This window comes from Nycticebus coucang, chromosome 10, assembly GCF_027406575.1.
Source record: "Nycticebus coucang isolate mNycCou1 chromosome 10, mNycCou1.pri, whole genome shotgun sequence".
Taxonomy (NCBI): Eukaryota; Metazoa; Chordata; class Mammalia; order Primates; family Lorisidae; genus Nycticebus; species Nycticebus coucang.
Genome location: NC_069789.1, coordinates 111,148,001 through 111,165,973, shown reverse-complemented (window position 1 = coordinate 111,165,973; position 17,973 = coordinate 111,148,001). Strand labels below are relative to the sequence as shown.

At 51.1% G+C, this 17,973-nt stretch overlaps 1 protein-coding gene across 1 annotated transcript; it reads left to right on the top strand.

Annotated features, from left to right (window-relative positions):
• Positions 1-1,722: 1,722 nt before the first annotated feature.
• On the top strand, positions 1,723-17,714 carry CACNG8 (calcium voltage-gated channel auxiliary subunit gamma 8; the record flags this gene model as incomplete). Its single annotated transcript, XM_053606122.1, is given in 5 exon segments — positions 1,723-2,059; positions 2,062-2,169; positions 12,374-12,457; positions 13,757-13,897; positions 16,008-17,714. Coding segments are annotated over 5 exon segments (1,416 nt in total), but the record flags the coding sequence as incomplete, so codon positions are not given.
• Positions 17,715-17,973: the final 259 nt, after the last annotated feature.

The following is a 17,973-nucleotide window of genomic DNA, read 5'->3' as shown; positions in this document are numbered from 1 at the left end:
GCTGGGGGCACATGGTGGGGACAGTGTGGAAGCCAGAAATGAATGGACCATGGGAGGGTGCAGAGTGGCCAAGTGTTCCTAACTGAGGAGAGAGTTGTAGTCCTGTGGATTACATTTTTTTTCTGAGAAGTGCAGTCTGTTGGGGGGAGATGTTTTAAAATTTGGAAGAAGATGGGGGTTACAGTGTGTGTTCCTGCACAGGTGGAATTGGGGCTGGAGGGCTGGAGGGGAGGGTGTTGCTCCTGTAGAGGGACGTCTTCAGGCCTTCTGGAGGGGATTTTCCTGGGTAGAGGAAAGTGAGATATTGTAGTGTGTGGAGGAACTAGGCAGGAGTCAAGAGGATCCTTAATGGAAGAGAAGTTGGGGAGGTGGTTTCTTGGAAGTTGAAGAGTGTGGAAAGTGAGTTAGGAAGATCTAGAGTTGGGTGCTCCTGTGTGCTGCTGGGGATGATTTGGAGGCAGGGAGAAATGCTGCCAGAAAGAGGAAGGGAGTAGGGAAAATCCTGGGCAGAATGGGGGTACAATGCACCCCCTACAATGGGAGCACAGTCAGAGATTGGGATATTTCTGAATGAAGAGAAATTTGGGGTCTAGAGGATTCTTGTGAGTAGAAAATGCTGCCGAGCTCATGGAGGAAATTTTTCTTAATGAAGGAGAAAACGATGGTTAGGATGAGTTCGTCTAAGTTGTGGGGGGCAGGGGGGGCAGATCCGGAAAACTTTTTTAACCAAGAGAGGAAGTAGGGGGGTTTCCTTGAGTTAAAGACGTAGTAGGGGATGGAGGTGAGTAGTCCAAGGGAAGAGAGTGGAGGCTGAGAGAGGGCATGTGATGGAGATGGGAGGGCACCTTCGCAGTGGGTCTGACGTGGGTTGCTCATTAGAATCCACCCCTACCCCCACCACCAGATTTTAAAAACTTAGACTCAGGCCACATACAGCGGAATTTCTCAGGTGGCACTCAAGCATCAGATTGGTAAGGGTCCTCTGGTGGTTTCGAGGTGTGTTAGGGGTCGCAAATCTCTGGCCTGAGATATGGGGGACAGGGTTGAGTGAGGAAGGGGTCGTATGGTTAGTCTGAGGGGTGCATATAGGGGAGGGTCGGTTTGGATTTTTTTTAAGCTGAGGAGAGATGGAGAGATTTATTTTTCCTAAAAGGAGAAAATTGAGACAATGAGAGATCACTAAATAACAAAAACAGACAGGAGGGCTCTTAGAGGTTACCCTGTGGAAGTGGCAGTATGCGGAGTGGTTTTTATGTTGTACAGACACTCGGGGGAAAGTTGGGAAGACAGGAGAGCTTGTCTTGAGTAGAGGTCCTAGCAGGGGAAGGAGTGGGACCTGCAGGGTAAGAGTGAAGGTATCTGTCTGGGGACAGACTGGACACCAGCGGGCGCAGGTCTGTTAGGAGTGAGGACCGCGAAGGGGGCTTTCAACAGTAGCTGGTAGGCTCTGGGCTCAGGCTGAGGGGCTGGAGGGGGGAGTGCGGTGAGTGTACCAGGGTGGCTGGGGTGGGGGTTCTCCTAGTGACATCAGAGAGATGGGGGGTGTTCAGAGGAAGGCTCTCAGTTGGGATCCTCGTGGAAGGAGTTCCTTCCACCAGGCAGAGTTTGTGCTGGCGGGGGCGGGAGCTGGGACGCGGAGGTCCCTGCGCCTTCTGGTCTAACCCGCCCTCTCGCTCCTGCCCCCCCACCCCCCGCCAGCCGCCGACCATGGCCGCGCTCTGACCCCCGCCCCCGAGCCGTCTCCCGCCCGCCGACCCCTCCCCAGCTCCGCTGGCCCCGGGCCCCCGCTTCCGCCTGCGCTGTGACCCCCCCCAGCCGCCGGCACGGCCCCGCCCCCGCTGCCCCGGTGGTGGCCCGCGGCCCCCCGGCTGCCCGTGGTCAAGCCTGGAGTCGCTGAAGCGCTGGAACGAGGAGAGGGGCCTGTGGTGCGAGAAGGGCGTGCAGGTGCTGCTGACCACGGTGGGCGCTTTCGCCGCCTTCGGCCTCATGACCATCGCCATCAGCACCGACTACTGGCTCTACACGCGCGCCTTCATCTGCAATACCACCAACCTCACGGCCGCGACGACGGGCCCCCCCACCGCGGCGGCGGCAGCGGCGGCTCCTCGGAGAAGAAGGACCCCGGCGGCCTCACGCACTCGGGGCTCTGGAGGATCTGCTGCCTGGAAGGTAGGGCGCGGGAAGGCCCCCAGCCTCGCGTCCCCGCAGAAGACGCGGAGCTTCTAGGTCCTGCATCTCCTTATTCCCCTGGAGCCTCCGTCCGTGTCCCCCTCGTCGGCCGGAGGTCCCCTTGCTGCGTCCACCTCGTGCCCCCAGCTCCCTTTCAACCCCAGGGTGCATCCTGGCCCCCTGCTGGGCGCCCCGCCGCTGCGCCCCGCGGGTGTCGTATCCCCTCGCCCGCTTCTTCCATCGCCCCTCTTTTCTCTCTCCAGGCGGGCAACCCGCCTCTGCCTCATCCCTTCCCTCTGCCCTCTGCCCTTTCTCCTTCCCCCTTGGAGTTGTTTTTTTCCCTGCTGCCCTCCCAGCCACCCCTCCATCTCCTCCAAGCCCTGCCGGTGGCTTCTTCCTTCCCCACGTGCCGCCTAGTCCTCGGGATTTCCCTGCCTCTCTCACCCCACTCGTGGCCCCTTCCTCTCTCTGAAACTTCATGCCTTCTCTCACCCCATTCACTTTCCCTCTTTCCCCTCCTTGTTTTCCCTCCTTGGGTTTTGTGTCTCCCCATCAGCACCCCCTCACCCCCACGCCCCCGTCTTCTTTTTCCCCCTCCGTCTTTACTCACGCCTTCTGCTTCTTAACCCCTTCCAGGCCTCATTGCTTGACCCTAAGCCTGCTCTGCCCTGACCCCCCACTCCCCACGTCTTCCAAGCTCCATCTTCCTCTTTCCCTCCCTTCTGTTTTCTCTCTCTCCCAGATGGACCTCTCTGTGTCTTCCCCCACTTCTCCTAGACTCCTGCCCTCTTTCTCCCCAGTTCCCTTACCCGCCCACTCTCGGCATCAACACTTTTCCCAGCTTGTCACAGGGGCTGGGCTGGGAAGCAGAAGTCCTAGGCTCATCTGTGCCCTGTGTAACTAGTACCTCCCGACAGGTACCTCCCATCTGGATGCGAAGGAGTGGGGCTCACAATGCCCTCTGCCATGTTCTCCGGCCCTGCACCAAAGACCCAACTCTCTTCACTTCTTTTTCATCCCCCTCTTTTTCTCCTGTCCCTTCCTCCTCTGTTTTGCTGAGCACTCACGACAAGCCAGGAACATTATCTCCTTTAATCCTAGGAGGTGGGTGCCACATTCCTGTTGGGGATGAGGAAACTGAGGCTCAGAGAGGTTAAGCCACTAGCCCAAGGCCGCCCAGCTGTGAAAGGGGCAGATCCAAGAGGAGAATCCAGGTCTGATGGGGGGATTTGCAGATGCCCTCTGTCCGGCAAATGTGGTGTGTTTAAAACTGAAACCAAAATCTGAATCCATTGCCAACATTTAAAAATAGGGAAATGTCACATTATAGATCCAACTTCTGGCTTCTTTTGAGCTGTCAAAAGCTCTGACAACACTGACACTGACCGCAACATGCTGCATCTGAGCAGCACTTCTTCAGATCAGGCGAAGGTGGGGTCCCCATTTCTCTGCAGTCACCTCTCCTCCCCGTTGCCTCACACACCCCTCACCTCTCTCATCATGTTGCTTTCTTCCTCCCATGGATGTCTGAGCTCATGTCCATTCACCAAGCACCAGGCACAGAGCTACGTCTGGGGAGTGCATCACCACCTCCTTAGGACAGTGTGTGGCATATAGTAAGAATACCATTCATTCATTCATGCATTCATTCATTCAACAGCCAGTTTTTATTGAGTTTGCCTGAGTGGCAGGCATTGTTTTGGATTCAATGGGAAAAAAGCCCAACCAGACAAATACCCCTGTCTTTAACTGTCTTATCCTCTAAAGGGAGAGACAGATGATCATGGAGATAAATAAATAAATAAATAATTTAGAGGGGTAGATAGGACTGAGTGCTAAGGAGGAAAAGAAGTAGAGGAGGGGAGGGGGAAGTGTGGTGGGTGTGTGCGGGAAGCAGATGAGGAGACTAGGAAAAGTAGGAAAAGCATCATAGAGCAGGTGACATTTGAGAGGACATGTAAAAGGAGTGAGAGGTGAAGACATGTAGATAGCCAGAGGAAAGTACTTTAGGTTGTGGAAATGCTGATGCAAAGGCCCCGAGGTGAGAGTGTACCCATGTGTTTGACCACCCATGGGAGGCTGGTGTGGCTGGGGCAGAGTGGGTGACAGGGCTGGAGAAACGTCATGGAAGATACAATCAAAGAAGTAATGGGGTCCAGCTCTCACAAGTTCTTATATATCCTGGAAAGGATTTTGCTTCACACCCTGTGATGGGAGCCGTTGAAGGTTCTTGAGTGGAGGAGTCACATGTGCTGATTTAAATTTGAATAGGATGGCTTTTGTAACTGTATTGGGAAATGACTGAGGAGAAGGCAAATGAGACAACAGAAGATTCATTTTGGTTGGGAGCAATAGAGTTTGGGAAGTGGTTTGACTATTTTGGCGCTACTGTGGACAGAAATTGCTGATGGAGTAGTTGTGGGATATGAGAGAGAAGACTCAGGGGTGTCTTCAGATCAGGGTTTCTCAACCTTAGCACTGTTGACATTTTGGGATAGACACTTCTGTGCAGTGGAGGCTGTCCTGTGCCTTGTAGAACATTGAACAGCATCCTTGAACTCTAGATGCCAGCAGCACCCTTCCCAGTTGTGGCAACCAAAATTGCAAATTATCTCTAAGCATTGTCAACTGTCTTTTGGGGAATAAAATTGCCTCTAGTTGAGAATCACCACTCTAATGCTTTGGCCTTAGCTCCTGAGAGGAGGGGAAGCCATTCACAACATGGAAAATGTATTTTGTTATATTTATTTTATTTTCTTAATAATGGATTTTTTAAAATTTTGAGACAGAGGCTTACTTTATCACCCTGGGTAGCGAGCTGTGGCGTCATCATAGCTCACAGCAACCTCAAACTCTTGAACTCAAGCAATCCCCTTTCCTCAGTCTCCTGAGTAGCTGGGACTATAGGCACTCCCCACAACACCCGGCTAGTTTTAACAATAGATTTTATTTTTATTAGGCAACTTCAATTAATATAATAGAATGTGTTTCCCTACTTTATTCCTTTTATATTCTCTTATTAAGTTTATAATTCAGGAGAGATGTCATGGGTTCAGTTTTACTGTTTTATTTTTAGCTTTTTGTTTTGTTTTGTTTTTGAGACAAAGTCTCACCATGTTGCCTTTGGTAGAGTGCTGCGGCATCACAGCTCACAGCAACCTCAAACTCTTGGGTGTAAGCGATTCTCTTGCCTCAGCCCCCCTAGTAGCTGGGACTACAGGCACTTGCCACAATGCCCGGCTATTTTTTGGTTGTAGTTGTCATTGTTTGGCAGGCCTAGGCTGGATTCAAACCCACCAGCTCTGGTGTATGTGGCTGGCCCCTTAGCTGCTTGAGCTACAGTCGCCACCTTTAGCTTATTTTTTTGAGGCAGAGTCTTCTCACTCTGGGCCATGGTCTCAGCCTAGCTTGCAGCAACTTCTAACTCTTGGGCTCAAGTGATCCTCCTACCTCAGCCTCCTGAGTAGCCTGGACTATAGATGCCATGATGCCCAGCTGATTTTAGTAGAGATGGGGCCTCACTCTTGCTCAGTCTGGTCTTGAACTCCTGAGTCTTGGTCTCCCAGAGTGCTAGGATTACAGGCATAAGCCATTGTGCCCAGCCATCATGGGCTCAGTTTTAGACATGTTAAACTTAAGATGCCTTTTAAGAGATAACCCAAGGACAGGAGTCAGCAGAGTGAAGAGGCCCACACAGTGCCATGTAGTAAATATTTCAGGGTGCTTTGTGAAGCATTTAGTTGTTGTCACAACTACCTAGGAAAGCAGCCAGAGATAATATGTAAGTGAGTGAAAGTGGCTGTGTTTTAAGTGAACTTCATTTATAGACCCTGAAATTTGAATTTCATGTCATTTTCACATGCCATGAAATTGTCATCTTCTTTGATATTTTCTCAGTCATTTAAAACCGAGAACACTCATTCTTACCTGGATTTGGCCTTCAGGTCATAGTTTGCGGACCTGGGGGGAGATATGATATGTGAGGTGATCGTTCGGGGAAGGATCTGGACTAAGGACATAAATTCAAGGGTCATTGGCATCTGAGTGGACACAGTCACTTACAGGAGGAGACAGAAACAAACAAAAACAAGTAGTTGCAGGGCTGAAGCCTGAGCCGGTTTGGTTCACCGTGGAGGGAGATGAGAGAAGCCACCAAAGGGAGTTGAGAAAGGGGTAACCACAGGTTTGGGGCAAACCAGGTGAAGGGGTGACCTGGAAGCCAGAGGAAATGAATGTTTCAGGAAGGGAGAAATGAAGACTGACTTTATTGTCCCTGTAATCGTCATTCATTTGTCACTGAATACTCACAATAATCCTTCAAAGTAGGTACTATAATTACTCTCATCTTCTAGAAGAAGCTAAGTCTCCGAGAAGTGAAGTAACTTGCCCAAGGTCACACAGCTAATGTGCAGTAGGGTCTGGATTTGAATGCTGGCCTGTACTTTTTCCACTCACTTTCATCCCAGCAGGCTTCCAAAAGTATAGAAACTAGACCCCCTGAGCCATGGCCTCCTGAAGTCACCATGTTCCTGGGAATTCCTGGGCTCAATCTCCATCTCCTGGTGGAGTGTCTCTCTGCGAAATGCAGTTGAATGTGATGACTGAGATGCAAACCCCAAGAATAAGACAGATTGAGTGTAGCTCCTGGAACTGGGTGTAGCTCCTGTGTGCCTCGTCTAGTAGGGTGACCTCTGGCCATATTGTAAACCTCTCTGAGCCTCATTTCCACCATCGGGAAAATGAGGATCACAATTGCCCCTAACTCCCAGGGTCAAGGAGGGATTTGAGGAGTTAATACAGGCAAAGCCTTTAAAAGGTTTGCAAACCCAGAGTTGGGGCCTGGATTATATTCTTCATATTTTGTTGTTGCTTCTGCTACTGTGTTCTTGTTCTTCTTGTTAGGAATTCAGGTGACCAAGCCCTGAGCCTTCCTCCCTGATAATCCAGAAGTCCTGGCCCCTGCCCAGCATCGCCCAATAGAAATATAACCTGAGCCACATAGACAATGAAAATTTTTATAGTTGCTGCATTAAAATAGAGAAAAAGAAACAGGTGAATTTGACCATATATTTTCTTTAACTCATGATCCCCAAATATTATCATTTGAATGTGTAATCAATATAAAAATTATTAATGAAATATGATACATTCTCTCTCTCTCTCTCTCTCTCTCTCTCTCACACACACTCTTTTTCTTTCTTTCTTTCTTTTTTTTTTTTCCATTCTGAGCCTGAAATCTGGGGCATATTTTACCCTCACAGAACATCTCAATTGCCATGTTTCAAGAGCTCTGGAGCCACTCGGGGCTGGTGGCATCCACATGGGATAGCTCAGCTTACAGTCCCTCCTCAGGGACTTCAGCTGCCTTCTAGGTTCTCTCTCAGGACTCAGGAATCTGGGACCAAGGTGCTATTTATCAGTGCTGACTGCACAAAGCCCCTGTGCTAAGCACTCTGCCTGCCTTATTATCTCACTGAATCCTCACAATTGTGCCAGGGGGAAGGTATTATTAGCAGGAAGCTCATGGGCAGAAAGGGGAAGTGACTCAGCCTGGGCCACCAGTGTGTGAGGGGCTAGAACCCAGTTTGCAGTGTCCTGGCTGAAAAACCAAGCTGCCCCCTGACCCTCACCTGTCCAGAAAGACTCATCACCATCCTTGTATGTAAAAAGCTCCTTGCCCAATCAGTAGTGGTGTGGGGCATAATTATCCCATATTTTGTGGGATTTTAACATCCATTGAAATCTCATTGAAACCCTACAAAAGTCATTTTCCCCAGTGAGGAAGCAGAGTCTCAGAGACACACCACAGCTGGGAAGTGACAGCACTGGGATATGAGTCCAGAGCATTTGATTCTGGAGCCCCTGCTCAAGTAACCACCATAGCCACAGCACACTCCTCTGTCTTATAGGCGCTGACCTTCCAAACAGAGCTGCGCTCCAGCCTCCTCCCCACGACTTTCCCTCTATATCAGATTGGGCAATTTCTTCAACTCGGTATCTCAGTTTCCTCATGGTAAAGGCAGTTATTACACTTGACTGTCTATCCCCCAGGGTTTGCCCTAAGGATTGAGTGAGCTAATTAACTACCCATCATATGCTTAGCGCAATGCCTGGTGCACAGTTAGTTCTCAGTCAGTGCTAGTTATCATTCTTTCTGCCGCCCCTAAACTGTTGAGAAATTCTGTGTGCTGTGTGGTTTACATACTCAATCTCATTTAATTATCACTGATGTTCTAAGAGAAGTTACTATGATCCCACTGAAGAAAGCAGGGAACTTGAGCCCACAATCTTACCTATTGCACCATGATGGAAGTGCACATGGATAAGAGTTTGCATTTGGGATTTGGATATTCATTCATTCATTCTTTCTTTTTCTCTTTTTAATTTGAGATAGAGTTTCACTCTGCTGTCCAGGTTAGAGTGCTATGGCTTCATAGCTCACAGCAACCTCAGACTCCTGGGTTCAAGTGATCCTTCTGCCTCAGACTCCTGGGTAGCTGGGACTACAGGTGCCCACCATGACACCCAGATAACTTTTCTATTTTTAGTGGAGACAGTGTCTCACTCTTTTTTCTTTTCTTTTTTTATGAAACAGAGTCTCACTATGTTGCCTTGGATAGGGTGCCATGGCATCACAGCTCACAGCAACCTCCAACTCCTGGGCTTAAGCGATTCTCTTGCCTCAGTCTCCCAAGTAGCTGGGACTACAGGTACCCGCCACAACGCCCAGCTATTTTGTTGTTGTTGTTGTTGCAGTTGCCATTGTTTCTTAGCTGGCCTGGGCCAGGTTCGAACCCTCCAGCCTCAGTGTGTGTGGCTGGCACTGTAACCACTGTGCTATGAGCTCCAAGCCTCAGATCTCACTCTTGCCCAAGCTGGTCTCCAACTCTTGAGCTCAAAAGATCCTTCCTCTTTGACCTCCCAGTGTGCTAAGATTACAGGTCTGAGCCATTGTGCCTGGCCCACTCATTCTTTTAAAAAATTGTGGTAAATTACATAAAACATAAATTTACCACCTTAATCTTTTTTAAGAATGCACTTCAGTGATGTGAAGTGTACTCACATTGTTGTGCAGCTGTACCCAACAAACAACCCTGCATTATCCCCACCACCACTTCCATCCCTGGCAAATGCCATTCTACTTTCTATAAATTTGACTATTCCAGGTATCTCATAGGAATCATATAGTATTTGTCTTTTTGTTGTGGGATTGTTTCACTTAGTATAATGTCCTCAAGGTTTACCTATGTTATAGCATGTGTCACAATTCCCTTCCTTTTAAAGGCTGAATATACAAATATTCATATGAATACATATATTCAGCCTTTAAAAGGAAGGGAATGTCAAAATGTATATAGACAGAATATTAGACCAAAATGTATAGACCACATTTTGTTTTTGTTTTTTTTTTTCCTTAGACAGGGTCTCACTTTATGGCCCTCGGTAGAGTGCCGTGGCCTCACACAGCTCACAGCAACCCCCAACTCCTGGGCTTAAGCGATTCTCCTGCCTCAGCCTCCTGAGTACCTGGGACTACAGGCGCCTGCCACAATACCCGGCTTTTTTTTTTTTTTTTGGTTGCAGTTCAGCCCAGGCTGAGTTTGAACCCGCCACCCTTGGTATATGGGGCCGGCGCCTTACTGACTGAGCCACAGACGCCACCCTAGACCACATTTTGTTTTATCCATTTCTCTGTCAACAGGCATTCTCTTTGGGCCGTGCCTGTGGCTCAAGAAGTAGGGCGCCGGCCCCATATACCGAGGGGTGGTAGGTTCAAGCTCTGCCCCAGCCAAAACTGCAAACAAACAAACAAACAAACAAAACACAGGCATTCTCTTTTGGGTGTATCCCCAGTAGTGGAATTGCTGGATCATACAGTAGTTCTATTTTTAATTTTTTTTGAGGTGCCACCCCTGATGTTTTACATAGACATTGCATCATTCCTACCAACAGTGCACAGAGTTCCAATTTCTCCACATCCTTGCCAACATTTATTATTTTATTTTCTGTTTTTTTAAAATAGTAGCCATCCTAATGGGTATAAGATGGTATCTCATTGTGGTTTTGATTGCACTTTCCTAGTGATTAGTAATGTTGAGCATCTTTTCTTGTGCTTCTTGGCCCATTGAGTCATTCTTTCATCAAAAATACTTATGAAGCATTTAGTTTGTGTCAGGCATTGTTATAGATGCTGGTATCACAGTGGTGATCAGCCCAGTTGCTTACACTCATGATGTATATTGGGTTCTGCTTTCATCAGCCATCAGTTGTGAATAGATGAATTCTTTCTGGGCCTCAGTTTCTATATCTGGGGAATGGGTATCCTGTATGACTACTATCAATTGAGACTTTGTGTTCTAGGCAAAGTGTTAAATCTCTACCTGGATCCAATCCTCCTAACAACTCTGTGAGGTGGGTCCTATCATCCGCTTTTATAGAAGTAAGTTGGCCTACATAGTGCCAGCAAGAGCCCAGAATAAGGAAGTGGAGACACTCTAAAATCTAAAATTTGGCCACCAGATGACACCAACAACACTATCTGTTCGTGGTCTTGAGAGCATTGAAAGAGTTAATCTACCTGAAAGTAGATTATGTTATTAGTTAATCTACCTGAAAGTAGATATGACACTTGTTAGATGTTAGTGGTTTTACTCACTGCCTTTTGGTCATTCTTCCCATTTCTCTCCTTTGTCTCCATTCTTTCCCTTGCTTTCCTTTTTCCTCTCATGGTCTGCTTCCAATCTCCCCTCCTGCTACCCTTACATTCATTCATTATTTCATTCATTCATTCAACATCCATCTCTTGAGGCCTCCTGTGTGCCAGGTCTCCTACCGGGCAATGCTAGGGACGCAGAGAGGAACTACCAGCTTGCTGAGGACAAAGAAGATCATAAATCAACCTGATGCATGTCCTAAAGGGCACCCCAGGACATGAAACTGACCAACTCTGGTGGGAGGTGTGCGTGTATGTGTAGTGTGGTGTGGTGTATGTGTGTGTATCTAGGGAAAGCTTCCTCAAGAAGGTGTCCCCTGAGCTGCCCACTGCAGGGTAAGTATCACATCAGCAAAGAATGTGAGTGCAATGATCCACAGAAGGGGCAAAGGCCTGGGATTGGAGGGAGCTTTAAGAGTTGAGGAAACTGGGCTGTGCCTGTGGCTTAATTGGTGAGGTGCCGGCCCCATATACCGAGGGTGGCGGGTTCAAATCCGGCCCCGGCCAAACTGCAACCAAAAAATAGCCGGGCGTTGTGGCGGGCGCCTGTAGTCCCAGCTACTCGGGAGGCTGAGGCAAGAGAATCGCTTAAGCCCAGGAGTTGGAGGTTGCTGTGAGCTGTGATGCCATGGCACTCTACCAAGGGCCATAAAGTGAGACTCTGTCTCTACCAAAAAAAAAAAAAAAAAAAAGAGTTGAGGAAACTAAATATTTTGTATTTGGATTTATATTTATTTTCTCCAGTGATGTGCTAGAGGTAGTAAAACAGAGACTGTCCCCACAGACGAAAAGATAGGATGAGGACCTTAGGAAGGGGTTTGGGAAAGGAGGAAGGAGATGAGACTCATGACCCTTAGAAGCTACTCGAGGCCTTCTCTAGCTTTTGCTTGCTTCAGCCTCTGCATCTTTCTGCAGAGGAGTCCTCAGCATACAGTGCCAAAAGAGACTAGGAATCTCTCTCGATACAGGACTAAGGAGACTACAACTCCCATGATCCACTGGGGCTGATCTACAGTTGGGCTCAAGATTTCACAGAGCCTCATGGGAAGTGTAGTTCTCATCTCCCTCCTCAGCCCTTTCCCTGTTTCCCCACGCACTTTGACTTCTCAACAAGTTTAGAGCTGAAAGGTTACTTTGTTGACCACTTTTCTTATAGCAAGGGAAGTCGAAGCCCAAATTGGTAAGGTAACTCAGCCCCAGGTTAGAGGCAAAGGTCCTTATGGCCTTGTGGTGGGTGCTGGAAGAATGTTAGCCTTGGGCCTTTTTCCTCTTTCTTTTCCTTTTATTTTTTAAACAGGTGGGGAAACTGAGACCAGAGAGGTTGAAAGTTTGTCCCAGATCACGAGATAGGCTCAGGAGGATGTCTTTTCTCCTAATAATCACAGAGAAGAGGTTTGGGGAAGGAGAGGGTCTTCTCCCACTGGGGGTTGCCCCGCCCCCAACTCTGAAGTCCCTACATCGTCCCCACACCACACCATCCTCCTCCTCCAGGATTGAAAAGAGGTGTCTGCGTGAAGATCAATCATTTCCCGGAGGACACGGACTACGACCATGATAGCGCGGAGTACCTACTCCGTACGTGAAGGTCCGGGACAGATGAGGGAGGTGGTGGGTGGGGGGCGGGGCGGAACAGGGCCTGGGACCCCAGAACTTGGATCGACACGAAGAAGTTAGCTTCTTAGCCAATCCCAGTCCAGATGCTGAGATCTTCTGTCTGCCTATTGGCTCAGTGGTCTCTCTCCCGCCCCCTCCTCTCACCTTGGGGCGGGCTGAGAGGCGATCCTGCGTCCTGATTGGCCTCCTGGTTCTCTTTGGCACTCGCGGCAACTCTGCGTAGTGACTGGTTGTAGATTCTGGGGCTGGGATTGGCCATTGCTTCCTGGGTCTAAGGGGGCAATCTGCAACCGGGCTGGCCACTCTCGAGAGCTGGCTGGGAAAGCCTGGGTTGCGATTAGTAGCTACTCCGAGAACGCGGCAAATCCTGAATGATGATTGGCTGCGGCCTTAGCCAGGTTCAGAAATCGCAAAACCTGGTTTTCTGGGGTTTGCCGGGTGGGTGGAAAGGACTGCAGAGAGAGAATGAATGAGAAAGAGAACGAAGAAGGAGGAAGAAGGGGGAGGGAGGAAGAGAGAGAGCAATCCAGAAGGAGATGAACCCAGGCTTAAACGGCAGGGGAAGAGCAAAGAGAGAGGGAGGGAGGAAGAGAAACCTAGAAGATAAATTAAACCGGGCAGAAAAGGGAGGGGGGAGGAGAGAGACCCAGAAATATAAGATGGGCCGGATCACAAAGGAGGTGGAGGAGAAGGAGAAGAGAAACTCAGAAATAGATGAAGCCAGGCAGAAAGAGGAGGGGGACAGGCAAGGAGTAAAGAGATCCAGGGAGATAGATGAAGTGAGGCAGAAGAGGTGGGGGTGTGCAGAGAGGTATTAAGGGGGTTGATAGACAGAAGACTCTGGAGAAATTCTCAGGAGAGAGAAAGAAAAGGGCGAGAAAGAAATGAAGAGAAAGGGAGTGGATTGATAGAGAAGTTGAGCGAAAAACAGGGAGAGTGATTTAGGGAAATAAAGAGGGGAAAAATATGCCAGGAGAGAGGAAAAAAATAGTCGGAGTAAGAAAAACAAAGACAAATTAAAAAAAGGGGGGGGGATAAGACCGAAAAAAAGATAAAAAATTTAAAAACAGAGAATGGGGCAAAGAATGAAAATAATCAAAACAGCCAGATGGGAAAGAATCTGAACTAGCGGAAAAGAAGCGGAGACAGAGTAGGCAGGAGGCGCCCCGGGACCGTGGAAGGAGAGAGAGGGGCGCAGGCGGCCGCGACTGACAGCCTCGTCCCCTCGCTCTCTCCCCCCCTTTTCTTCCTCTCCTGCAGGAGTTGTCCGGGCCTCCAGCATCTTTCCCATCCTTAGCGCCATCCTGCTGCTGCTCGGGGGTGTGTGCGTGGCGGCCTCTCGCGTCTACAAGTCTAAGAGGAACATCATTCTGGGCGCCGGGATCCTGTTTGTGGCAGCAGGTGAGAGGCAGAGTGAGGGGGCAGCATATGTGTGTGTGTCTGTCTTTCTGCGAAGCGACCCTGTCCCGAGCAACCCCTGGGGCCCGGAGTCTTCCCAGGCTCTTCCCAGCTCCATCGCCACGGGCTGGGTAAGGTAGGTGCGGTCTCCGCGCTCTCTTCAGAGGACTGAACTCGCACAGACAGCTGTCCGGCGCTTAATCGAGCTCAGGTTCTAAAGCCCGCAATCCTGGAGACGGAAGGGGAGGAGCTTGAAAGAGGCGGCGGGACCTAGAGACTGAGTAGGCGTCTTGAGGTTCTAGAGGCGGGGCTGGGCATGGGGGGCGGGGCTAGAAGAGGGAGAAAGTGATTTGAAAGCCGAAGGGGGAGGAGACTTCCGTAAGGGGCGGGTCCTCGTAGACACTGTGGGGTTCCAAGAAGGGGCAAGCCAGGGAGTCTGAGAGGGCCTGTGCCAGAGGCTAAGCAAAGAAGGGGCCAGAAAAGTCAGAGGGGAAGAGATTATGTATTAAGGGCACAGAGAATCAACCTGGCTGATTGCAGAGGCGGACCAAAACCAGAGCCTCAAGAGCTAGGGCCTAGACTAGCAGAGCTAGGACTCAAGACCCAAGGGGTATATCTTTAAGGGGTAAGATCCCCTTTCTACTTTAAATGGATAGAACGGGCAAATTCCAGGGGGCAGAGCTTTTTTGAAAGGGTGGCATACAGAGAAGAGGGAGGAATTCTCTTGTTTAAAGAGCAGGGTGTGCTTTGGGATGGCTCTAGTTCTGCTGGGGCGGGATTTAGAGGACCTGAAAGGCAGGCCTAGCTGGAAGCACGACGGGGAAGGAGCCTGGCCTAGACCCGGAGGTGGTGCCTAGGACAGAAGGGGGGCGGGACCTGATTTATGATGAGCAAATTTTAGACCAGCAGGGGAGGATCTAGCCTAGACACCCAGGCTGGGATTACATCATGAACGGAGACTTCAGATCAGCAATTGGTAGGACCCAGGGCATCAGAGTGGGATTATGCCATGTGCAGTGGGGCGGGGCCTTAGGAAAATCCAGTTACAAAGTTAGACCAATCAGGCTGAAACCATCCCATCAAGCGTGTCTTTTGAGCCAGTCAGGGCAGGGCCTGGACTAGCTGAGGGTGGGGCTTAGGCCATCTAGGAGTGGGGCCTGGACCACCTGGGGAGAGTTCTGTTTCAGCTGAGCGGAGCCTAGGCCATTAGAGGTAGAGCCCAGACCATCTTGGGGTGGGTCCTAGGCCCTCTCTGGCAGGGTTTAGAGCAGCAGAGATGGGGCCTAGGTTGTCTGGGGGTGGAGTTTAGGCTATCTGAGGTGGGACTATTTGAGCCAGCCAGGGTCTAGAGCCAAGCGTCCTCAAACTGCGGCCGGCGGGCCACGCGAAGCGGTGTGAATTGTATTTGTTCCCGTTTTGTTTTTTTACTTCAAAATAAGATATGTGCAGTGTGCATAGAAATTTGTTCATAGTTTTGTTTTTTTTTAAACTATAGTACGGCCCTCCAACGGTCTGAGGGACAGTGAATTGGCCCCCTGTTTAAAAAGTTTGAGGACGCTTGGTCTAGACTATGCAGGGCAGGGCCTGGACTAGCTGAGAAAGTTTTGACCATCTAGGTCAGGGCTTGAGCCAGCCACACTCTGGATGCCCAGTCTGGTGTCTGGCCTGTTTGAGGACGGCCCTGGACCACCTGGGTCTGGAGTTTACACCAATCGAGAGTGGATCCCAGACCATCTGAGGGAGTTTAGACCAGCAGAGATGGGGCTTGGGCTAGTTTGGAGTGGAGGGTTGGAGAACCTGTGGTCTTGGGGCCACAGGTGGCCTTCAGGATCCTTGAATGCAGCTTTTTGAGCAAATCCAAATTGGTTCTGTGAAGTTTGGATTTGGTCAGGCGAGGGCTGCACTCAGGGATATGGAAGGCAACATGGTTGCAGGTTCCCCAGGCCACTTGGAGTGGAACTTAGACCGGCCGGGGCCTGGCCCATCCAGAATAGGGTCTAGCCCATTCGGGGCGGGGCTTGGGTCACCCTGGGGTGGATCTTAGACCAGCGGGGTGGGGATGGGGTCCTGGCCGGGCGTGGCCTCGAGGCTCCCGTCTGACCGTCCCGCCCAGGCCTGAGCAACATCATCGGCGTGATTGTGTACATCTCGGCCAACGCGGGCGAGCCGGGCCCGAAGCGGGACGAGGAGAAGAAAAACCACTACTCGTACGGCTGGTCCTTCTACTTCGGCGGGCTGTCGTTCATCCTGGCAGAGGTGATCGGCGTGCTCGCTGTCAACATCTACATCGAGCGAAGCCGCGAGGCGCACTGCCAGTCTCGCTCGGACCTGCTCAAGGCCGGCGGGGGCGCGGGCGGCAGTGGCGGGAGCGGCCCCTCGGCCATCCTCCGTCTGCCCAGTTACCGCTTCCGCTACCGCCGCCGCTCCCGCTCTAGCTCCCGTTCCAGCGAGCCGTCGCCGTCGCGGGACGCGTCTCCCGGCGGCCCCGGGGGCCCGGGCTTCGCCTCTACGGACATCTCCATGTACACGCTCAGCCGCGACCCGTCCAAGGGCAGCGTGGCCGCGGGGCTGGCGGGGGCCGGCGGCGGCGGCGCAGGGGCCTACGGCGGTGCAGCAGGGGGCGGTGGGGGCGGGGCGGGCGCAGAGCGGGACCGCGGGGGGGCGTCCGGCTTCCTCACGCTGCACAACACCTTCCCCAAGGAGGCCGGCGGAGGTGTGACGGTCACGGTCACCGGGCCGCCTGCCGCGCCCGCGCCTCCTGCACCCTCTGCACCCTCCGCGCCTGCCCCCGGGACCCTGGCCAAGGAGGCCGCCGCCTCCAACACCAACACGCTCAACAGGAAAACCACGCCGGTGTAGGGGCGCGGCGCCGGGAGCTTGGGGGCGTGTCCGGGGCGCGTGCGCGGGCGCGCGTGCATCGAGTCTGCCGGGTCGGGGGCGCCCCCGTTCTTCCCCGTGAGCGCGCTAGAGACTGCTTGGCCCTGCCCCCGCACTCCGCCCCCGCCCTCGGGCGTGGGGGAGCGCCCCCCACCCTCCGAAGCAGGGACCCCGAGTGAGGGGGAAGGGAAGGGAGGGGGCCTTTGTGAGGGAGCGTCGTGTTTTATTTTTCTGTGGGATTTAGGGGGAGGGGGGAGGGCCATGGTGTTTTTTGCAGTTTTGAGATGTTTTCTTTTTAATGTTTTGCTGTGTGCATGTGGGGGCGGGGCGGGGGAGGGGAGGGAGGGACTCCCAGCCCAGCCCAACTCCTGGAGAGGGGCCCATAACACACCTATGTAATCTACGTTACACCTACAAACTCCGTACAGGCTCTATATAAACAGACCGAAGGATTAAGAGAAGGGATGTACAAAGGCCAAGAGAAATGGGATGGACGCAGGCATTCATTCATTTTTTTTTCCCATTCATTATTCCACACGGTTTTATTAAGCACCTGCTGTGTACCAGGTGTTGGTACACAGCAGACCCTGGGGAAGGGGACATAAACACAGGCACAGAAAGAGACTCATTCATTCATTACTGCCAATTTATTTGTGTGCTTAAATGCTAGGCATGGCACCGAGTGCTGAGCATACAGAATGGAGGAAAACAGGCTTCGTTCCATCTTCAGAGTTTACATCTTGTAGGTGAGACAGGCATTAATCAGAGTCATGTACATACACAGTAAGTTACAATTAGGGTATAGGAGAAACCTAAGATACTATGAAATGCTCCATCAGAGGAGTTTAACGCAGTTTAGAGGACGTGGTTTTAGCTGACACTGAAAGGATGAGAAGGAGCCTGCCAGGTGGAGCTGGGGGTGGAGAAGTATTGCCAGCAGAGCAGCAGATGCAAAGGCCCTGGGGGCAGGAAAGCTTCCAGAGAAGTGTAAGGAGCCTGGTGTGCCTGCAACAAGATAAGGCTGAAGACTGGGCCAGTTTGTACAGGGACTTGTAAGTTAGGTCAGGAGTTTAGATTTTCTTCTAAGGGTGGCAGGCTCTGTGGAATGAGTTGAAGCAGGAGTGTAATGTGAATGATGCTCAAAGAGAACACAGGACCCCAGAGACTAAGAGGCAGAGACACACTGACATACAGTGTCGTAC